The following is a 24,624-nucleotide window of genomic DNA, read 5'->3' on the forward strand; positions in this document are numbered from 1 at the left end:
AGAAAAGCGAAGTATTAATAGTAATACTAGTATGGAATAGTAATAATAATAGTAATATTTTTTTGCAAAGTGTTTCCAACCCATGTACTGTACTTGTCGTGCATGTTTGTGTGTGTGCAGGACTATTGTCCTACTATATGAAAACACTTGAGATATTGATAAATGCTTGCAAAAAGTCTACTTCTCAGAACCATTGCATGTAAAGACCTTGTAAGAAAACCCCGTTTTTAATGAGGAGTATATCTGACAGGAGGGTGATTGGAGCAGTGAAGCAGTACGATAAGAGGCCCGAAGAATTTGGATATCCATAAATGAAGAAACTTGGTTGCTAAGAAGGTCATAGAATGATGAACAGGGAAGGAATTTTGAAGGTCTTCTCATCCAATCTCTACTTAGGGCAGGAATCTTAGTGCCATCTTAGACAAATGCTTGAAAACTTACAGTGATGGAACAGCCATGACTGCAGGAGGCTGGTTGTTCTATTCCTTTATTGACTCAAGATCGGGAAATGCTTCCTTATTTGAATTAGGATTTGTAAAGTTTCCACCCATTTGTTTTTGTCCTATCCTCTGGAACCATAAAGAATAAATCCACACTTTTTTCCTTATAACAACCTTTCAAGTATCTGAAGATTGCTGGGACTTCCTTTCAGGCTCAACTTCCCCAGTTTGTTTAACCATGGATTTAGCTTTCAAGCCCTAATTTCACTAACTTCATTCTCAGCCTCTGTTACTTTTTCCCAATCAAATCGCAACTCTCAAAGTTGGGAGAAGTGGCAATCATTTTTTAAAACTTATACAATACTGATTGCAAAAATGGCCAGTCTTTTACCACCTTGCACAAAGTCATGTATTTGCCATTGTCAAATATTTAATCAAATAATTAGATATTTAGGTTGGTCACTGAACAAGATGCAAATACATTCTGTCTATGGCAATGTGATCACCAATATCTCAGCTGATGTTTTAAAAAAAACTCAGCTAAATGAAGGATAGACAAATTGATTTATTAAAATTTGCTTGCTTTTCATATAGCTCCATGTGGGTTTATTTAAAAGACAGTTTATTCAATTGACCTCATACTCAGAAAATATATATAAAGAAGGCCATAAGTCAAGTATTGATCACAGTTTTCCTGGCAACATTAGATATATGGCTTGCTTTAGTTTTCTCCCAATATGATTTTTCCATTTCCCAGGAGCTCTGAAATTTTTTGGCTCTCCAACTAAGAAATAAAAAAGCCAAACCCTGCTTAGTTTCCAAGAAAACTAAGATAAGCCTAGATGCTGCTGCTGCTTGCTGTAGCATAAATATTATCAACTGTATAAGTAATTACCTTCTTGATGAAATGAAAAACCAGAGTTAAACTGGCAATTTTGATCTAGAGGTTTTGCAGATGTGATCTATGGCTCTTTGGGGTGCTGTGGTGTACAGCAATAAATCCTTGATTTATAACAATAGGGGAACCTATCATGTAAAATGCAATCCAGCACATCTAGGAAATGGTAGATTAGGATCAGACTGTCCAAAGGGAATAAAATGTAGGTGTCTGCATGAAGTCAAAACACACTCTACATTCAACCAACCAGAATTAGAAGAGACTCATGCAGACAAGGTGATTTTTTTCATTGCATTAGTTTGTGGTAATAGAATAGAATATTTTATTGGCCTAGTGTGATTGCACATACATGGAATTTGTCTCTGGTCCAAAGGCTCTTAGTATACATATAAACAACAAAGTAATATAATCCTAACATACCAATAAGAGAATCTGGTAGAAAAAGATGAGAAGGATAATAGTAATTCAGCCATACTACATGGGTAAATATACTTAGATATGAGCTTTTAAGACACAAAAGTGAAAAGAAGATTAACAGTTAGTCGATTTGGGTGTAAAGCAGCATAATCAGATTTTACATAAAAACTGACTTCATTAACAATGCACACTTTAATTAGATAATTTCTCAAAGGAATAAACTCAAGGCACACCAAGAGTTGCATAAGAGGCTTATTATCAATGTCCACTTAAAATTGCCTTGCTGGAGCCTTAAATTACAAGTTGTTCCCACAAATTCCACCCAAGGTACAGCATGCTATTATCTACAGCCAACTCAATTGAGACTTGAAGGAGACTATTCCACAAGCAACTTTTCTTCTGAAACAATGGCTTGACTCCAGGTTAAAATAAAAGATTTTGATGATAATGGTGAAAAAGTAAAGTCTTCCTTGCCAAGTTCAACTGCTAACAATTTCATGAGTCTGGCGATATAGTTTTTTTGGCAACAGTAGGTGTCTGGTAGCATCGTTTCAGACAAAAAAAGAAAAGCTTTTATAAGTTACAGCTCAGTTGCTTTGCAGCAAAACGTGTTATTCTGCCAATAGACACCTCCTGATTTTTTGGGCTCTACAAGTAGTCTTCAACTTACAAGTTTGGTTAGTGACCACTCGAAGTTACAACAGCACTGAAAACAGTGACTTATGACTGTTGTTCACACTTATGACCATTGCAGAATCCCCATGGTCAGGCCCTTGGCAACTGACTCATATTTATGATAATTGCAGTGTTCCAAGGTCATTTGATCCCCTTTTGCAACCTTCTGGCAAGCAAAGACAATGGGGAAGCCAGATTCACTTAACAACCCGGTTACTAACTTAACAACTGCAGTGATTCACTTAACAACCGGGCAAGAAAGGTCGTAAAAATGGGGCATAATTCACTTAACACATGTCTCACTTAGCAATGAAAAATTTGGACTCAATTATGATCACGAATCGAGGACTGCCTGCATGGACTTACACTGCTGCCCTCTTACAGAGTTGGAAACAGTACAGAATTTATTTATTTGTTGTCATCTTCTGAGTTGTTCTAGTAGCTTCCCATCCAAATACTAACCATGGTTCTGTTTAGCTCTTTGAGAACAGAGTTGGCTAGGTTAGTGCCACCTTGTAAGTTTCAAGAAAGTAAATTCCTATGATTTTAAAAATCTGGAGCAGGTTTCCCAACATTTGTTTAATAATACAGCACGGCTATCTTGCCTTTATCTTGCCGATAAAGGATTGCAGCTTGTGGATCGATGTCCCAGTGTTGGATTTAACCCTTTGCAATCTCTCTACCAAAACACAGATGTGAAGTAGGCACAGAGCCATGCAAGGGGTAGTCTTTAAGGGTGGGATGTCTTTTTATTCTTCTTATATATCACCCTAGATGCCTCTGCTAGCAATCAGTAATCACAGCCAATTGATATTCTAGCAAGTTCAATTCATTAATTTGTATATATTTAATGGCAGTAGTGAGCCACAATTTGATATCACCTAAGTCAGAATACTTTGGTTACCCTGATAGATCAGATTAATATTTGTAACTGAAATTGCTGGCAAGCCACATAAAGGAATGTATCTAAGCAGCTGCACTGACTGCTGTGAGGAGGTTCAAAATCCACCCTGAGACTGCATGCCCATTCAAAAGGGGCAGAGCTAGCGTCACAGCATCTCATCCACCATTGTTCTGATTTTGCTCTCACCCACTTCAGACATAGCTGCAGCTGTGTTTCTCAGCGAAATCTCAAAGATGCCCTCTGGATCTATGACTTGCTAACAGAAGTGCGAAAGTATATCTCATGACTTCTTTAACTCTTCGCCATGAAAAACAAGATGGCTTCTGCACATTAGGCCTCGGCAGTGCTCAAAATGCTGATAAGAATTTAGTTATTATGAAAGTGGGGGGGCGAGAAGGTAAAAATTCAACTTATGTTTTCAGAATCAAACTCTCACTTTGCACACATCAAAGGAATAAAGGACAACAAAGGGAACATTTTATTGTCCTGATTTTTTCTTTTTTTTCCCAAAATATCTATGGGATATCAAATTTCAATTAAAACTAGAATTCAGAATGCTCCAGAAGCTGAAATATTTTAAAATTGTCCTGATTTTAATATGTAACATCATACATTCTTATTAGTTGGGGACATTATCACTGGAACTAATTCATATTGAGTAATTTTCTGCTGTTTGTTGAAATAATTCTGTTTTTATTCTGCTCAGTTATTCTCTTTTAGTGATGCTTATGACACTTTGGGACGAAAGAAGAAACAGTCTAGTGTTAAATCTCAGCAAAGACATGAATGGGCAAAGAAATTCAGTGTAAGTAAACTTGCAATGTTGGTGTGTAATTTGGTATGATGGTACAAACAGTGTTGTATCAGGAAGTAGGAGATTTTGACTTAAATTGCTTCTGGGCCATCTATCTTGCTCTCAATCAAACTCTCATGAGTGTGAGGCTTAGTGCTTAATCACAATCCCTTAGTTCAACAGATTTTAAAGTGTTGTTTGTAACGAAAGTGGGAATTATGTACCTCATGTAATTAACTGAGGAAAGGCAAATGAACATGTGTATATGTGTATGTATGTTTATATGAACTTAACCTTTCATCGTTTTGAGGGGGGGAACCGCCCTGAAAATAAACTAAAAAAAATGGTAAGCATATGCGCAGAATGTTTGTTTGGCAAATTCTGGATTATGGCATTTGAAAGTACAGTTCTTTCTTTTACTTTCCTGTAATGAAAGGTAGAATTACTGAATTAAAAAAAAGAAAGAAGGGAGAAGATCTTTACTCGGCACTCTGAATATTGATGTCCACCTCGCCATAGACATGTCGTAAGGCATCACAATTCAAGCTTGAAATCAACTTTCGGAAGCCAGACTTCTTTGGAACATATTTATCTTCCCAGATCAAGGTTGAATTCCTTGGAACCTCTCTGCAGTGAAATACAATAATGCAATCATAGTTTGACGTGGTTTATAACTCTAATGTATAAACTAGCATTCTTGGTAGAAGAAAAAAGAATCTCTGATTTGAACAGATAACCTATCTCCAATTATCGGGGTTATTTTAAAGCCTAAAAAAATGTACATATATCTAGACAACCTACGCAAATGCACAATCATCAGTCAGAGGCATATTCTTTTTTGAGACAACTTATGATTGAGATGTGTTTATTTAACTTACAAGGTAGTTGTAAGAAGAATGAATGGGTTTACATTAGGACTGTAATATTAGATAGAGCTTTGTTTTAAAAATTAAAATTTGCTCAGATTGTTTTTTTTTTTTAGATATAGACCTGACTTCATACTGTATATATTTGTCTTAACTTATCTGTTTTTTTACCTACCTTGGGCAAATTATAGTTGTAGAAAGGTGATTTAAATCAAGATAATAATCGCAGAAATAATGGTTGTGACTCAAGTGCTATGTCCCCAACTGAATCCAATATTCTTAATGAAAAATATACACATGGAAGCTGTGGTGGGATTCAACATTTTTTACCACCGGTTCTATGGGTGTGGCTTGGTGGGCATGGCAGGGGAAGGATACTGTAAAATCTCAATTCCTACCCCACTCCAGGGGAAGGATACTGCAAAATCTCATTCCCTCCCCACTCCTGGGGAAGGTTACTGCAAAATCCCACTCCCTCCACCCCACTAACCTGCTTTCCAGCTCTGTTCTCCTATGCAGGGCAACAAAAGAAGACCCAGCTGATCACTGGGATTTGGGAGTCAGAGAATAGATGGGGGCTGGACCAGTCAGAGGTGGTATTTGCTGGTTCTCTGAACTACTCAAAATTTCTGCTACCTGTTCTCCAGAACTGGTCAGAACCTGCTGAATACCACCTCTTCATGGAGGGTATGACTGGGTTATCCATGGATCTGCTTAGCATGTGATTTGGCTTTTAGATCTTTAAACTTTAATTTAATAACAAGCAATTTCAGAACTGTTTCTACTTGAGCCTTGACTCTATAGTAGCATGAACAAAATCTCGAATGCTTGTTGAAGCTGGTGACTGCAGTATAGTAGCACATATATTTTTTGTATAAATCTTGATGGCTTAAAATAACCCCTTGCATCAGTGGTGGGATTCATTTTTTTTTACTACCGGTTCTGTGGGCGTGGCTTGGTGGGAATGGCAGGGGAAGGATACTGTAAAATCTCCAGTCAGAGGTGGTATTTGACGGTTCTCTGAACTACTCAAAATTTCTGCTACTGGTTCTCCAGAACTGGTCAGAACCTGCGGAATACCACCTCTACCTTGCATATAATTGTCAAGGAAGAAATAATGCAATCTAGAAGACTGGACGTGGCATTCCAAAAGGACTTGTTCAAAAATAAGTAAAAACAAAACTGGAATGCATCCCAGACAGAAAAAGTATTAATTTTTTGCTAATGGAATAAAACCAAACTAATTTGATTGACTTGGAATAATGTGGTGATGGATGATTCTTGATAATGTGTTGAGCCATCAAGGTGGACTGGTCATTTATCATCTTCAATGTAATGAGGAAAATGGGGTGAATTTTTAAACAATGGTGATGGTTTTATTTTCTATGAATTTAACTTACCACAATCATGCCAAATGAAAATGTAATTCAGTACTTTTATTAACATTTACAACACACCTTATATTGAAATAGTTCCATAATTTAACACAAGAACAGGAAACCTATAGCTCATGAGTGACTGCTAAGTTAAAACTTCTCACAGATCCAAACAACATTGACAATGATCTAAGATACTAGAAATTGCTGTTCAGCAATATCTAGATGATTGTAGAGTCCTTGTTCTTGCTTTTACTCTTAAAACCACTCTTTCAATATCATTATAAAAATAAATATAAAAATGGCAGCAGAAAACTAAAAAAAAAACCAGTAAAATATTTAAAAATAACAGAACCAGATTAAAATATTATGTTATAATTACTACTGAAAGAAAAAAAGCTTACTTGATTACAAGATAATTAATAAAGGGGAATTTTCCTTGCAATGAAGTTTGAAACTTAGCTGAAATTCTCTCCCTACTCAGAATGCAGCTAATTTTCACTACAATCTTAACAAGCAGGTTCAATTTGTATATTAATGCAAGCTGAAGAATCTCCCCTCCCCCACCTTTTTAACTGTTACTTTAAAAAATCAAATTCTTGTGGTTTCTGAAAGACCGAAAGACTAACTAACTGGCTTTTCAAAGGTCATTCCTCTTTTTTTCCTCTTGCCTTTTGAGGGAGAGCTTCATAGCCAACAAGCTAGCATTCTCTTTGTGGGATCTGAAGTTAAGGAATTGGGAGGAAAGGCGAGTGATGCTTTCCTTCCAACAAGGGAAGAGGAGAAGAGAGAAAAAGAGAAGAGACTGTTTTGAGACTGGTTTTAGCTACATTATAGCTGAACCTGAATTAAATCAGTCTAAAATCAGTCTAAATTAGATACAGAATACAGAACAGATCCCCAAATACATGTTGACCTGGATCTGCTTTCAGACTGACTCGCATGGAAGTGTCAGGAGAATTTATATAGGAATTTTTCAATGTTTAAGGAATTTGAGTTAAATTTATAAGAATGCCCCAACTTTGCAACGTGTATTATTACTATCGTCAATATCAGATGGACCAGTAAGGATAATGAGGATGAGGCAGAGAAATGCTACCTTATTTCATGTTTTCTTAAAATAAGTGACATTTTAAATTAGTTTTGCTGGATTACATATTCATAATTTAGCTGCTAAACTATTCCAGTAACACATTACTGTAACATTAAGTTATCTTGTTCATTATCTGGATATGGTATCTTGCTGTCATTGAGGCCTAGGGAAGGAACATGATTTTATAATTATTTAGACCAATTCCTCTAAATCACAGATATTTGGAGGTAATCACTCCCTAAATCAGGGGTCCTCAAAGTTGGCAACTTTAAGACTTGTGGACTTCAACTCCCAGAATTCCTCTGGGAATTGAAGTCCACAAGTCTTAAAGTTGCCAAGTTTGGAGACCTCTGCCCTAAATTCCCAATTAGCAGAGCCATGCTAGCTACAATTCTTAGGAGTTATAATCCTGAAACACCTGGAGGACAAATGGTTGGAGAAGATTGATTTCATGCCCTCAAGATAGAAGTCGATATTGCTCAAATATGGTGGCACATTTAGTGTTCATTTTGTAATGAATACCCAGAAAACTATGCCATGCTAGACCTATCGTTACCTGAATAATTTTGAGACTGGTTTTAGCACACCGGGGCCATCAAGTCGGACCCAGACATCAGTGAGATTTTGCTTCAGAGGGTTGGGGAACTCCACTATTACTGTCATCTCCTTACCAACAACTTTCTCTCCAGGAACCTGCAGAAGAAGAAAAAAGAAGGCTAAAATGAAATAACAATACATTGAATTATTGCAACATTTTCTAATCTTGTCTCTTTCAGTTTCGTGGATGACACCTGCCCTCTTCCCTAGCTAATTCATATCTTAATTTTATGCCTTCAGGTCAATCTTGTCACCCGGTGATTGCCTGAACAAGTCACTGTGGTTTTCTGGTCTATATTTTTGGAAGTGGCTTACCATCTCTTTTTTTTATCTTCCTGATAGACACTTCCCAAAGTTACCCAATTGGCTGTATTTCTAAGGCAAGAGTTGAATGCAAAGTCCCCCAATTTCTAGCCTGGTGCCTTTATCTGCTATATTAAACTAGTTTTCCGCTCTTCTCTTGCTAACATGCCTTTATATTTGGGGTCTCCAACCTTGGCAATTTTAAGACTCGTGGACTTCAATTCCCAGAGTTCCTCAGGCAGCAAAGCTGGCTGAGGAACTCTGGGAGTTGAAGTCCACAAGTCTGAAAGTTGCCAAGGTTGGAGACCCCTGCTTTATATGACCTCCCCATATAAACTCTAGTCACCCACCAAGGCTATAATGTGTTCTGTGGCAGTCTGTCTTTCAAAGATATTTGAAAGCTTCAACTGGTACAGAATGCATAGTTATGGGATGAGGTACAACATAAGCCACATTTTTCAAAGATTTAGGATCAAACAATTTTGTTGTGATACTAAGACTGGCTTTAAGGCCTTGCTTGTAGGGTATTAGACAAGGTGGGCAATTAGAAATGGGCCTTTTTAAGCTTATGAAATAGCCTTCTTCAGTAGAAATATATTTCTAGGTCCCTGAAGTCTCTTTGTTCCAACTTTCTTTTAATTGGCATTTAAGTTGTTCTGAATTTAACTGCTGCTGTTTGAAATTTTTATGCTTTACTGCTTGTACTCTTTTATATTACTTAATCACTGCTGTTACATTTTTTTATGCTTTATAAATTATGGCTTTACACTTCGCAATATGTTATAATGACTGCTTATGTTTTTCAAATATTGCGAGTCATCTCGGGAGGGTTGGTTCCTGAAAGGCAGTGTATAAGAATAGAAATACCGTAAATGAATATCATCTCTATAATTACATGGACTAAATACAGTTTGAGGGAGCTTTCTGCCACAAAGAGAATGGAGCGTGGAATTACAATGCAAAATGCTGAGAATTTTAACTACACAAAAACAGTTTTTTTAGGGCTTTGGAAAAGGGGTCTACAAACCCCACTTGCCAAAAATTAGACAAAGGATATCTGTTTTCCTACAGTATTCTCTGCTTGTGTACTTCAAACAAATAGATATTACAAAACTATACTGTTCCGAAGAAATAGAAGTCACATCAACTCTATCACTTGGAGAAATAGTTGAGTACCACTTTAAGATGCTTATGACTATAAATAGTCTGTACTTTCAGCTGCTGTTTTTAAAACATTTCTGCAGTTAGGAAGATATCTTGCCCATGATCCAATTAATGCATTAGTCTCACCCATGTCTTTGACTCTGGACAGGGATGCAGGTCTATAAAGATGCATGTAGATAGTTCATTAAGATTCAAATCAGGGTTGTGATTCAGACATACCAAATGAGCATCAGCATATGAATGAATTTACTGCATTAATGAATGGGAAACAGCAAAGCTTCATATGTTTCTATTACAATAGATCCAGATAGTATGGGCAGTAGTGAGGGATGCTGGGAATTATAGTTCTGTTAGTCTTTCCAGCTGGGGCATAGATTATCCACACATGGATTTCTTTTACCAGAAAGAATGCTGATAATATTTTGTCACTCTTACTCATAGAATCACTTTAGATTAAAAGTAACTTTCTGTCCTAGAAGCCCCTTTAATTCGAGGTATAGGAAATCCTTATGGTCATGGTAAAAATGATCACTGTAGGAAGAGAAGGCTGCTTTTGGACTTCAATAGTTACTGGTTGTAAGTCTTCTGAAAAAAAATGAAGCCACTTATCTTGTAGAACAGAGGCCTCCAAACTTAGCAACTTTAAGACTTGTGGACTTCAACTCCCAGAATTCCTCAGCCAGCATAGCAAAGCTACTAGTTGTAGCTCCTGACCAGCTCAAAGCACAACCAGGTGGTTAAAGTCATTGATAAAATAATGCACAATCTCCACATTTAGACCTTGAATAAGCAATAAAGAAATGATGAGATACTTTGATGGTGACATAACAACAGGACTCATATATTCATAGTGAAGGTGACCATATGTGCAGGAATCAACACAGTCCTGGAATAGCAACCCTAATTAGGATGGAATTGAGGATGCCTTCTGATCCCTGGGAGGGAATGATGACAAAATGATATGGATTGAATCAATGAAGGAAACAACCATCTGACAGGATACCTTGCTGTCATACATAGGTAGAAATTGCTGGTGTTCCAGCTGTCAGTTCCATCTGTAGAATTGGTTGGATTGCCACTATTGCAGACTGAGCCCCATCAACTATAGCAGGGGTCGCCAACCTTTTGGACTTCAGGTACCACCAAACTCATAATTTTAGATCCCAGGGACCACTAATCGGTTCTGTGGGCATGGCCTAATTTGTGGGTGTGGCTTGGTGGTCATGTGACTCGCTGGACATGGCTTGTATGTAAATATTACACCACTACTATAATTTAGTTATGAATTTCCTGATCCCTTCCACTTATTTAAAGGGTAAGAAATGGTCAAGTTGGCTTCATGGGCATGAAGAACTAAAGCTAGTACATTATGCTTATCACAGAGATTAAAATTGGATCCCTTCCCCAATTAAATTTGAGAAGGAGCATCAAGAGGGGCAGAAAAAGTAACACAATTAAGAATGTGGTATTCTAGGTTATTAAAATGCAGGACTGAGTATTAACCAGAGGTGGTATTCAGCAGGTTCTGATCAGTTCTGGGGAACCGGTAGAAGAAATTTTGAGTAGTTTGGAGAACCTGCAAATACCATCTCCGACTGGCTCTATCCCCATCTATTCTCTGCCTCCCGAGCCCCAGCTGATCAGCTGGGTCTTCTTTTGTTGCCCTGTACAGGAGAACGAAGCTGGAGAGCAGGTTAGTGGGGTGGGGAGGGAATAGGATTTTGCAGCATCCTTCCCTTGCCATGCCCACCACACCATGCCCATACAACCGGTAGTAAAAAAATGGGAATACCACTGCCGGTATTAACCTTTACTGTCAAACTACAGAAAACCATGGAAAATACTACAATAGAGATAGGCAATCTTCAGATTCCTCAATCAGTAACTGACATAGGTATCATAAAATGTAGGAGCCTCTTATAAAGCCATCCATCTAACCATCCCTTCATGAATGTATTTCTGGATGAGATTAAAAGCCACAGAATGACAGTTTCCCTTTTCTGAAAGCTGGAGAGAGTGAGCAGAAATAAACAATCGATGCAGTGCATATGTATTCAAGCACATTTTGCTCTAGACAGCAATGACATGTTTGTCCAAAACACAGATGAGCCATCTCCAACTGCTAGACATATGCAGGCAAGATATAGTGCATTGACCACCAACTGCTTCCTTCTGAAATAGGAAGCTGGATTCTGATAAAACAGAATTGCCCAACCATTCCACAACACAGTTGTGTTTTTGTGTTTTAATAAATTGTCTAATCTTGCCAGAATTTAGCAGAAAAATCCAGCAGAGATATTGCCAAAGAGCAGTTATTCAAGTCTTCTCATAATGAATTAAATATTACTGGATTATTTTTCAATAGATCTTGTTATTCTAATAGTCATAATGCTACATTCCATCTGTGTCATGGTTACAAAACATTAGGATGTTTCCTGACAAACATGGCCAGCTGATAATTGTTTTTGACCTTCTCCAACTGGAGCAAATAATAATTGTTCTTCTACAGTTCTTCTACAGGTCTTTTTCCTCCTGCATCTGAATATGGAAGAATCCTTTCCCTACAGAAGTAAAATACTTGCTAATCATTTTCTTTCTCCTTACCTCATGAAACAACATCTATTTATCTCCTGAAAATACAGCACAAGATTTTGTTAGAGGATAATTGGACATTCAGATTTGTTCTGAAGGAGCTGGGGAGGAGAATGATTGAATGACAGATACAGGGAATGGAACTCCATGGATATGGTATCACAGTATAATTGCCTTCCATTTTGAATTGTGCTGATAATGTGGTAAGTTTTTGGGTGGAGAAACAGATACACCTGCATGATGAGGAAAGACAGGAGAGGAGCCACGGATATCAGTTGGACAACGTTGGCATCATGAGGGCGGCCAGTAAATTTTGCAGCCATGGATAATTCTGGTGACATGGCAAAAGAACCACTGACAGGATGTCAGTCCTAACACTTTTGTCCCTTTTAAAAACATGACACAGGAACAGCAGCTCTGGGTCCTCTCAACTCTTTAATATTCTTGCTTCAAAACAAGAAGATAGGCCTAAGCAATTTAGGCAATTTAACCCAGACAAGTTGGAATACGCTGTTCAGTTTTTGGCAAAGAATTGAAAGAATTATGCATTTTTAAAATGTGGTTACTGAAGACAAGAGCTCACAGCAATATTATATGATTTATTGGCTTCCTCTCAGGAATGCTCGGAAAAGATGTAATATTATTTGAGGACACTGCTGATAAACATTTGTCCAGGCTAATTAGATACAGAAATGCTGGGGCTGGGGAAAAAACCCCCTGCAAAACAAATTTTGCATTTGATTTGATTAAAGGACTTTTCAAATTGACATTTCTGCATCAATCTTTGGCAAGTTTCTGTTTTTGCCATGCCTTTGCTATTCACAGTTCCATTGCTCTATAGTGTTTTGGTAAATCTAGATAAATGTTTCAATTCATTTAATTTCTGTAATTTGCCATCTGTGGCGGATTATCCATTATGCCCATTATAGCTTTAACTGGAAATGCTAATTCAGCTTTCTAGAGATCCACTTTAAATGCAGGTAGTCCTCAACTTATGATTACAATTGAGCCCAACATTTTTGTGGCTAAATGAAACATTTGTTAAGTGGGTTTTGCTCCGTTTTACAATTTTTCTTTTTTTTCTTCAGTTGTTAAGTGAATCACTGCAGTCGTTAAGTTAGTAACACGGTTGTTAAATAAATCTGGATTCCCCATTGACTTTGCTTGTAAGAAGGATGATGACATGACTGCAACCATCATAAATATAACTTGGTTGCCAAGGTTCTGAATTTTGATCAAGTGACCATGGGAAAGCTGTAATAGTTGTAAGTGTGAAAAATGGCCATGTCACTTTTTTCAGTGCCGTTGTAATTTTGAAGGTCACTAAGTGAACTGTTGTATATAGATATATTATGATTATACAGAAGCCTGATGATGGCAGATGAGATTCTGCTGAAACGTCACTACAACTTTAAAAGCACAACTACTATGACGTGGGAAAATACCCGAGCAAAGATAAATGCCATATATTATGAGTATATATATACTTGGTTCTATCCTAGGGCATTATTTATAAATATATTGTTATATGTTGGTTGCTTTAGTGTTACTAATATTTGCTTACTAGGTTGCTATTAAATTCCGAACTAATTTTATTTATTTGTAATTATTGTGAAGGAGTTTAGTCTTACGTTGCATCTTAATAAAGTCACATTTATTATTATTGTCATGGATGTTCACACAAAATGCATGGAATGTTGCAGATAGTTGAAGAAGGAAAAAGGGCACTGGAAGAAAATCTGAAGGACAGTGAAGAAGGTGAAAGGAAGCTAGTATACCTTGAAGGCTTGCTTCTTGGTAAATAGAATCTTTCAGCATTGCTGTGTTGGCACGATTCATTGCCATTATTTTTCTGGTCTTCCAATCCGGGATTTCTACTTCAGCTTGAATCCAATCCACTATTCCAGATGTATATCTAATGATTAGAATTGCTCAGGTCTTAATCGCCCGGATGGTAATTCTGCCATTGAGTTTGGAGTTTAAGATTTTCTTCACTCTTCTGATGTATTCACTACTAGCTTCCTTCTTGACTTCAGGGTGCTTGATGTTGTTAGCGTAAAGGATGCCCAGCAGGGGTGGATTCAGTTGGTTCGGTTAAATTTACATCTGATTTGCCAAACCGGTAGTTGAACCGATCTGCTCACCCTGCCCACCCTGCCCCACTCCTCCCAGGAGTCTCCATGAGGCCCGTTTTGGATGCAGGTAAGTGCAGGGTCCGCGCAGAGGCTCTGTGAGGGTGATAAACAGGGTGAACTGGAAGTTTTGGAAGTCAGGAAATGGGCCTGTTTCCAGCTTCTGGAGCCCCCCTGGGCCATTTTCACCCTCCCAGAGGCCCGAGGGAAGCCTCCGGACTCTGGGGAAGGAGAAAAATGGCTTTCCTGGAAGTTCTGGTAGGCCATGCCCACCCAACAGAGAACCAGTTGCTGGGATTTTTGAATCCCACCCCTGATGCCCAGGTGTTTGTAGTGATCATCTTCATCCAGATGCTTCATATTATTTTCATAGGGCATCTTGATTCTTTCAGTTTTCACTACTTTTCCTTGTTGATGGTGAGGGTGGCATATTTGTCCAGTCTGAACTCCATTGCAATATCTTGGCTGCTTATGCAGCTAATCTTGAACAGCAATTCTATTTCAGATGGTATTTTCCATACACTTTCAGATCATTCATGTAAAAAAGGTGGGATAGACGTTTTTGATGTCTGATAGCCATGGCCTATCTTGTTTAGTGTTGTTCACAGAGAAATCAATGCAATGACAAACAGCAGTGTGATAGTGAATTTCCTTGAAAGATTCCTCTTTTGATGTTAATCTCTCCCAGTCTATCACTATTGACTAGCAGCTTCCATGGTGCCATTGATCTTTGCACAAAGCTTCTGATGTTTCTACTGACTTCTGTTATTTCTAGGCACTTGATAATCCAGTCATGTGGCAGGGAGTCAAATGCCTTCTTGTAATCAATCCACCGACATCCAAGTTGGTCTTCCTTTTCTTGCAGTTTTCCACAATCATCTTGTCACTTAGGATTTGATCTTTTGTTCCTCTGAAGTTTGACCAGCTTTTTTTCTGCTCAGATGGAAAGAGGATGTTTTCAACTAGATGCTAAGTAAGTAATTGACCTGTAGTTGTCTCGTGTTAGATCTATCAGGTAGATTTTGCCAGATGTTAAGCAGTCTTCAATTTCACCCCCTTACAGTACATTTTTAAACTGCTTGGCAACAAGTGGGTGTGGGCCAGTCAAATGTTTCAACAACAACAACAACAAAAAACCCCATGTAGTTCATCTTCATCTGCTGTTTACCAAATCTTGAATTTTCTTGTTTCAGCTTCTTCTTTATTCTTATCCATCTCCTTTATCCATTCTTATTGTATTTCTTATGGATTGTCCTATAGGTGTGCCCAGAACTGCACAGTTTTCCTGAAAATATGACCTATCCCGAAAATAAGTCCTAGCCTGATTTTTTGGGGGTGGGCCTAATATAAGCCCTACCCCCCCCCAAATAAGCCCTAGTGAGGGAGTGGGGGTGGCCAGCACAGGAGGCAGCTCTTCTCTTCTCTGGTCACCTCATGGAGGATCGGCCCTTTAATTGCAGCCCGTGGATCAGCTGATCCAGCGAGGGCCAAACAACTCGGCCAGATCTCTGGAGCATCTCCCCAGCCACCACCTGCCAGGGCCCCTTCACCAGCAGTTGCGCTGGTCTCTGCACAAGTTCTATGGCAGCCTGCAGCAGGAGGGAGGGGGAGATAATTCCTTCCTCCTTTGCATCCCAAAATCTCATCTTCCATGGCCACTGAGCCCTCTGCCTGTAACCCTCTCGCTGGAGCAAGACGTGCAATTCAATACTAGTGTTACCTGTGGAGGCCTCCCAGTGCAGTGCTCTGCCATAGTTTCAGTAAGTATCAGAATTACTCCTATTCATGAAGTTTAAGGAATCGGAGAGTTGATTTCCACATTTGACAAATGGTCAGTTTAAGGGAGACCTTCTCTAATTCAAGTTATCTCCTGTGTGAGAATTTCAATCTCTGGTTCTGGTAATAGAAGATACTAAAAATATTGGTAGCAATTGAGATGTCCACTTGGATTAAGATCTGAGCCATTAGAGAAATGAAATTCAGTTGGTGAGATTAGGCCAACCCCTCTCCCTTAGCTGAACAATGTTAAATGAAGGTATTAGAGGAAAATGCAGCTTTTTACTAATATATAGAGAGAGTTTGTGTTGTCTAACTGAAGACTTCTTATATTCTTTATAATGATTAGATCAGATGCCCTCCCAACCCTGTGCATTTATCACAGCCAATATCCAAAGGGGTTTTTTCCACAATAGCCAAACACGTTCAGTCAGCCAACAAAGCAGGATAAAGCCTGGCAGCCTCTTAGCTGGTGGTTTTCCAAAAGTCTGCTATCAGACCTTGATTTGCCAAAAGTCCTGAAAAACAAACAAGGGGACTCTTGGCTTAGAGAAGATCTATATAAGAGGAAAAAGGTGTGAAGAAATTGAAACATTCATGTATTTTCAGAGGAAAGAAAAAAACAGCTTTATTGACAGAGCCATAGGGAGATTTGGTGCTTATTTCTGCATAGCGCCAGCTTGTGAGATTTTGGTGCCTAAGGCAGAGTAGTAAATGAAGTCTGCCAGCCTACCCATCCACCTCCTCCCAAGATCCTTTGCTGTGTGGCAGAAGGACAAACAAGTTATTTTGGCAATGGAAGAAAACATGCGTCTCTTCTCCTTGGCTGTAAAATACGACATTAATAAACAATTCACTACCTTTTTGTAATGCCAAAATCCTGCTGCCTTAGGTGGCCATTTAATTTTGCCTAATGGCAGAATCAGCCATGTTGTGTATGCTACAAGTGCTCGGAAAGACATGTTTGTGCCAGAGATGGGATTCAGCAGGTTCTGATCAGTTCTGGAGAACTGGTAGCAGAAATTTTGAGTAGTTCAGAGAACAGGCCTATACCACCTCTGACTGGAGATTTTACAATATCCTTCCCCTGCCATGGTGACCAAGACATACATACCCACAGAACCGGTAGTAAAAAAAAATTGAATCCCACCACTGGTTTGCGCCCATTCTTACTATTTCTGTGGAATGCTGTCAAATGTGTATCTGAAATCAATCAGATTTCTCCTGATGTGAGAAGCCTATGACTTTCTCTTTTATAACTAATTAGCAGTCACTCTGGCATTTTGGGGGAAATGATGCTGTGAAAAGATTTTTCTTAAACACTTGCCCTTGACACCATTTCTCTATTAGTACCAACTTTTATTCTGGGCAGCAAGAAAAATACTGAGATACTAAACGTGCTACAGGTAGTCCTTGATTTACAACACTTTGTTTAGTGATTGTTCGAAGTTATAACGCCACTGAAAAAAACGACCGATGATCGTTTTACACACTTATGACCACTGCAGCATCCCCAACGTCACAGAATCAAAAACCAGACCCTTGGCAACTGACTCATGTTCATAATGGTTGCACTGTCCCGGGGTCAAGGCAGTGGTGGTGTATGCCGCCAGTTCGCACCAATTCTAGCGATCTGGTTCCGCCGGTCAGCAATTGGCCCCGCCCCCACTCTTTCCTGTCCTATATTTCCTTTGTAGCTCAGCCGATTGGCACAACACAGTGGATTGTTGTGCCTCAGCTGTTTTTTTACTCACCAGTGCTGACGGTAAGGTAAGTTTTCAAGCTTAAAATTGCCCATTTTAGAACCCCCCCCCACAAGCGCACGAAGCAAAGCGCATGCCCACAGAACCAGTAATAAAAAAAGTTTGCATCCCACCACTGGGTCAATTGATCCCCTTTTGCAACTTTCTGCTAAAGTCGACAGGGAAGCCAGATTCACATAACTGCTATGTTACTGAATGTACAACTGCAGTGACTCGCTTACCAAATGTGGCGAGAGAGATCGTAAAATGGAGCGAAACTTACTTAACAAATGTCTTACTTACCAACAGAAATTTTGGACTTCATTGTGATCGTAAGTCGAGGACTACCTGTATAGATTACATTTTCAATTCACATGCATATTTGTCTTCTGGCAACTAAGACAGGCTTCAGGAAAACAATTAAACTGGACGTGCTCCTTCATGCTTGCCAAGGCATAGGGACATATCTTGAAGACTAGAGCTGAAGAAATACTTTGGTGAGGACAGAAGGAAACAGATGGGAGACCCAGGATTTCCCCTACAGTGCTTGGGATTTGGATCTGAGATCTGCGAGAAGAAATTTGGAAGCTGGAGGATTCACCTGCTATTTTCAGCCATCTCAACATCTGTTCCTTAAACTAAGTTCTGACAAATTTCTGCAATATCTCTATCCAGCTTGGGCTTCTCTCCTCTGAGTCTCCCACATTTCCACACGAACAAGGCACAAAACAACACATCCTAAACTGGGTATGACTAGAACAAGATGCAGAATATTGCCAGCCTACTGTCTTCTCATCTCTTTGCTCATGGCTGCTTCCAAACTGACCTTGAGGTGCAATTGAGGGATTTTCAGCGAAACGGTCTTCTGCCGGGCCAGGATCTTCTGTAGTTCATTGACACGGGCCGTGACGAAGAAATGTAGGGAAGCTTGTTCCAGCAACTGGCTCATGTACTCGCTTGACTCGATGAGCACCTCAAGAGTTTCAGCTGACAGGAGGAACAAACAGAGAAACGCCACTGAAGCCTGTGCAATATACTGCAGCTGCCAGTTATTATTCCCAGAGCCCATTTATGGCATACTACTCCAGATTACATCAGATAGAATAAAGATGTTGCTTGCAGAAGGCTCCAGTGCTTTTCAATATGCAAAGGAACATCTAAGAGCTGTAGTTCATTCTCCCTGCTATAATTGAACAGAATAACCAGACCTGTATTTGGTTCACTTCCACCCACACAACGAACAGTATTTACCTTAAGCTGCTGCTGCTGCTAGTGGAAATATAATACTTTAAATAGGAAATATTGCATTAAGGAACGACTTTGGATCTTTTCCCTTTACTGAATTACAGAATTTTCCACACATCCTTCACTTGGCAGAAAAATTCCTTCAGCCTGAAACCGCCAGTCCAATCCAGCCTCTGTTTCCCTTCCCAGTTATTGCAAACCACATGTTTTCTTTGTGATAACAAAGTCTTAACTGCTTCTGTTCGTTTTTATATTTATTTGCTAAGCAAATTTATATAGCCACCCAACTCATACACAGTGATTCAGGCAACGCACAACATTTGGAAGCGAGCCTTCAAAAGGGTTGGAATAAAAAGTAAAGCTGAAACAGTTCAACATTCCTTATGAGTTTCAGTCATCCATTGGGGATGAGATGAAGGCAGCATCATGGGGACATGATAGCAGAAAAAGAGAGACCGCCAGGTGCAAGGGGATAAAAACCATTTGTCTTGCAAGGCATTGAGCCATTAATAGTGTGTGCGTGAGAGAAAGAGACACACACACACACACAGAGAGAGAGAGAGAGAGAGAGAGAAACATACACACACAGAGAGAATGAGACACACACACACACACACACACACAGAGAAACTTTATTTGTTCTTTTGGAATTTGGAAAGTAGTTTGCTAATAAATCTTTCTTGAAGCTATTGGGATCACCTGGAGAAATCTGACATTTAAAAGCAATCTCAGAAGGGCATTTAAGAGTACCAATGTTCTCAAAAAGCAATGCTTGTTCCAGGAAAGAAAAAAAAAAAAAGGTCTACAGGATTGTCCAAAATATTTCAATTTCCTCAGAGCATTTTGATCCTCTCTTGTAATAGGAAGCAGACCCTGATTCTACTCCTGTCCTATATTTGCATGACACCTTGTCTATGATTTATAATGATTTATTTACAGTATTCAACCCATTTCCCCAAGTTTATATAATATATTGAATCATAAATTGACAAGTTAAAGTTATGGTAGGGCATCTTTAAGGTAAGGCATCTGAGGCTAATCTAGATTTTTGCAGGCCAGATCTAATAGCCCTTGTTTGTGTTCATTAGTCTCTACCTACCCAAGCCTACAGTCAGGCTGTGGTTTGTAGAAATCGGAAACTTGGAGACAAACAGGTGTTAATCAGGTATGATATCCATCAGCCTTGCTTTTAACTATGGTAGCTGTGCTTACTGCATGTTACATTTCAGCTACATCTGAATGTATGTAATGGCTGAATGGATGGAATATATCTTTCACTCCCTCCTATAAAACAACCAGGGATTCCAAAACCTTTTTCTGTTTCACATATTTCTCTAATCCCATACTTAGTTTCAACCATTGTTTATTGAACAAGTCCTGAGGACCCTAATCTATAATACTGAATTATAAGTAATGGTTTACAATGTGAAATAACTGAGGTCAGAAAGGACTAACTAGTACAGTACATGTTGTTCCATGAAATGTCATTGTTTTGCTAACAGGCATCAAAATGCTATGGGCTATTCCAGCTCAGGCCAGGAAGTGGGCACTTCTCAGATGTAAGAAACAAGGTGTGGACCAAAAGTCTATCTGGCCAAAGATTTTAAAAATCTATATTGCAAATTGAATAAATAAGAGTGATTTCCAATGTTTATTTAGCTGGGATGCTAACCCCACCCCCCACCCCCCGAACTGAATGGGCGTTATTGTGCTTCTGAGTCAACATGTATTGTAGGAGCTGGGTCCCAATTCTTGCAAACACATCCCCAAGCAACCTTTTTGCTGTCTCCTGAACTCCTTCCAACTGTACAACAAAAAATTCCAAAACTTGGTAGATTGTTTTTTGAGAGGACTCATCCTCAACAGCCTGATACTGTGTTCAACAGTGAAGGGACACAGGGCAGAAAACATCCTGCAGAAGGCTCCACACCCATTTGCACTGCTCAGGACACAGATAAACCTCCAAGTGGCCTCAATGAATCTCTAAAAGAACGCAAATGTCCAGCTGTCTGCAAGAAGTATAAATCCTTCCATTCCCCACCATCCAGTCTGAGCTGGAGAAGCTTCTTGGATGAGAAGCAAAACATCGTCAAAGAAAAACCAGAAAGTCCAGTTGCCTCTTGAAAAAAAAGCACCTTTGGGACAACCCTGACCCAAATAACTGAGAATTTTTGAGAGGTGAAATACATAAAATCTGTAGCATAAAGCATAAAGTACTACAGTATTTAGAATTGTGCTGGGTAATCTTATTAGAAAACATACTGGAAATCAGGGAAACCTATTGAAGAGAAGCTGGATTTGGCAGGCCTATGGGGAGTGGGATGACAGGCTGAGCTGGGGAGCATCAGAAGGTACAAATCTTAATCTCTTATCTTGACAGTAGTACATGTGAAACTCTAACTCTGTATTGTGAGGTTATGGGATAAAAAGTTGTGCTGCTTTTTTCTCCTGTTGTTCCATCCACATCAAAACAGAACTCTTGAATTCCTTCTAATTGCTATTTGCAGGCAGCCATCTGACCCAGATTTCTAAGACAGTCAAAAGCTGTTTGATGTGCCCTCTCTGCTGCAAAGGAATTACACAAAGTGCCTGTAAGTCTTAACCTTGAATATAAAACTCTGGAGCAGTCAACTCTCTTGGAAAAAAGAAAAGAAATAAATGAGCTGGGTGACACGTGAATCCCATTTCAAAGTTCCAAAAAAGGAATGCGAGGAAAATATCTCAGGTTACATTTGCACTTGTATTCGGTCTTCTATTAAAAGTGGCATAAATTGACTTTTAAAATTCTCCATCAAATTTGTGCACAGAGAAATAGGGCAATTTCTCCAAATGATTCCAGGATCAAGTAGAAATTTCTCAAGAGCAGAATTTCCTTCAGTGGCAATAGAAATATCACACTGAGAAAGTTGTATGGTAAGAATTTCCTCCTAATATCATTCTTTAGGTTATAACTGAAGACAGTGAAGCCAAAGAGGACACAACTGCAGGAGAGCAGATTGTACAAGTAAAAACAGGGACATTCATACACATGCCATAGCCAGTGTGCAACTAGATAAACCTAAGAACATCACAACATAATTTCTGCAAACAAGTTTTCTTTTGTCAGATTGAATATTAAAAACACAAATGATTTTCCTGGTACTATGGTAATTTACAGTAGATGTATGCCCCCCTGAAGCAGTAGTAAATTCAGTATGAGCCATACAAGATCAATCTGTAGAAGAAGGGATTATTGTTGTTATTAATTAAATGTATGAGCCACCTACTTCCAATGGACAAGTGACAATATTAAAAAGAAGGATAGATAAATACCAGCACTAGAATAAAAGTTGGCAAGGGTAACAAGAACAAGATGGGATGGAAAAGAGATAAAAATACAGTTCAAGGGGATGTCACTCTCCATCACCAAATGCCTAGATGAAGAGCTAAATCTTCAAGGCCCCAACAGGATTGGTATCTTCTGAATCTGGGAAGGGGGGCCCTTAGTCTAGAGGGGAGGTGCTGCTACAGAGAAGACACCCTTCCAGAATGCTGATAGATGGCTTTATTTAATCAAAGGAATTTGGAGTGTATCACTCCTGCCAGGCTAAAGAGGCCAGGCAGGTACAATAGAAGATGGCCATTAGCGTGACCACTAATGGTGTATATATTTACCACTAGATTCACATCATATTTGTACAATCATTGAAATACAGGAAGACTGAACACAACAGCTCAGTCTAATGATTTCTCTTCCTCTAGATTTTGGCTCTAAAATTAACATCCAATGAGCAAATGACGTTATGTAAATTTAGAGCTGGAACAGGTATTCTAAAAGGATAGGATTGGTTAGCACAGATCTTCTTTCTTATTGCTCGTAATGTATGGTTCTCCATTTGATTTGGATTAGATATGGGCTGCAAGGCAACCAATGGAAGGGCATGAATGAAATAATTGTAAAAATCAGGAAGACTTTTTTATTTTAAGACAAGGAGTGATCACAGGCATGTGTACGTTGATCTAATTTCAAAATCAGTTCAGATTATACTTAGAATGAACGGTTCCTTTACTGAACAAAGGAGATAATGAGAAGAAAAGAGAGAGTGGAAGATGACAGATGAGTAATAAAAGGAGGTAAAGATAGCCAATTTTGATCAGGGCCTTATCCATCGCTGGCCTTGCTCTCAGCCAGGACATGCAGTTCTTGATATATTGTTCCTGAGAAAATGATAGCCTCAAGAAGTGAATTTTAAGCCAGGGTACTAGGAGTTCCTCTCAGGGAGACGGCAGTTCAAAAAGGTGATAAATAAATTAAACAAACAAACAAATAAATAAATATTTCATTGGAAGAAGAGATGTTTTCAAATCTTGGCGTACAAGGAGGAAAGAGATTAAATAATAGGACAACAAGAATCACAGTTATATTCTTTGGCATGTTTTTGGATAGAACACATAACAATATGACTAGCGTGTGTTAAAGAATCTTTAAAAAAAAAAATTCGCAGAATATTTTTCCGTTGAAGATATTGATGCATTCACATCTACAAACTTTGTCACACATACAAACCCTTCTCGTATGCTTTGGATTTTCCAAAACCACGGCTCCTATTCATAATTATACTAGGATCATCTACCATATGTAGAATACAGCTGAAGCCATGCATAGGTTTTGCTATATAATGAATTTTTAAAAGTTCTAAAAAACCCTCTCAGTGTATTTATGCTAATTATTATGTGTGTAATTAAAATACAGTGACTTTTTGTCCATCTGTGGATATGAGTTTCAATACAAAAAAAAAAAAAATTCTACATAGTATGGTTGTGTTTATTTTTAGATTGCCAAAAAAAATCTTACACCAAACAAGCCGAGAATATTGCACACTGTAGCCTTCACGATAGGTTAAACATGTAGCAGATGTGGGAACCAGTCTCAGGCTTTTAAGTGTTCTCCTGCTGTGCAAATAAATATTTAATGTGAAATGGGACTTTCATACAGCCATCAGTCAGATTCCTATTTAATTTCTAATTAGTGTGTTTTAAATTTATAATTAGTATAATTCCAAGCACTGGTACACAGATCTGGATTTAATAATCAGGTATCTTCAAGCTCCTTCTCATCATGAAAGTTAACACTGTACATGATTGGAGGTAACCAGGCCTGCCTCCTTCCTGTTCTGAAATATATGTATTATGCAGTTGGTAGCGATATCATTTTTAGATTTAATTAAATTCCCCAGAGCAGTGCTATCTTAGGCCACTGTGCGAAATTTAAAACCAGGAACATCTTGCTACCATCCATCTCTGGTGTAGATGCTGTTCTTTTCTGCTACTGCATACCAATTGCCAGCAGTTCTGATTATTTTAAGAGAGATTAGTGCTTTGTACACTAAACAGCACTTTGAGCTTGGAATTGGTCCTGCTACATCTGACCTACAAAGTTGAAAATCCTAGGCTCCAAATGTCTGAAAGATCACTGCTGCCCTATTATAGACATAAAACAAATTTATTGGAAATATTTTTTTTGGGGGGTTGAAATGCTGGGTGGGGTCATGGCCAGGGGTGGGATTCTACAGGTTTGCACCTATTCTCTGGAACTGGTTGTTAACATTCTAAGCAGTTCGGAGAACTGGTT

General features: G+C 38.7%; 1 protein-coding gene across 1 annotated transcript in view; it reads right to left on the reverse strand.

Annotated features, from left to right (window-relative positions):
• Window positions 1–1,613: 1,613 nt before the first annotated feature.
• Window positions 1,614–24,624, reverse strand: part of F13A1 (coagulation factor XIII A chain) — a 101,091-nt gene continuing 78,080 nt past the window's right edge. The window contains exons 13-15 of the mRNA XM_026715054.2: window positions 18,595–18,755; window positions 8,019–8,155; window positions 1,614–4,754 (exon numbers count right to left, since the gene is read on the reverse strand). Of these exons, the coding sequence (XP_026570839.1) occupies window positions 4,607–4,754; window positions 8,019–8,155; window positions 18,595–18,755 (446 nt within the window). The 3' untranslated portion in view covers window positions 1,614–4,606. The remainder of the gene's footprint in view (window positions 4,755–8,018; window positions 8,156–18,594; window positions 18,756–24,624) is intronic.

Source organism: Pseudonaja textilis, chromosome 3, assembly GCF_049901715.1.
Source record: "Pseudonaja textilis isolate UNSWEBS1 chromosome 3, rPseTex1.2, whole genome shotgun sequence".
Lineage (NCBI taxonomy): Eukaryota > Metazoa > Chordata > Lepidosauria > Squamata > Elapidae > Pseudonaja > Pseudonaja textilis.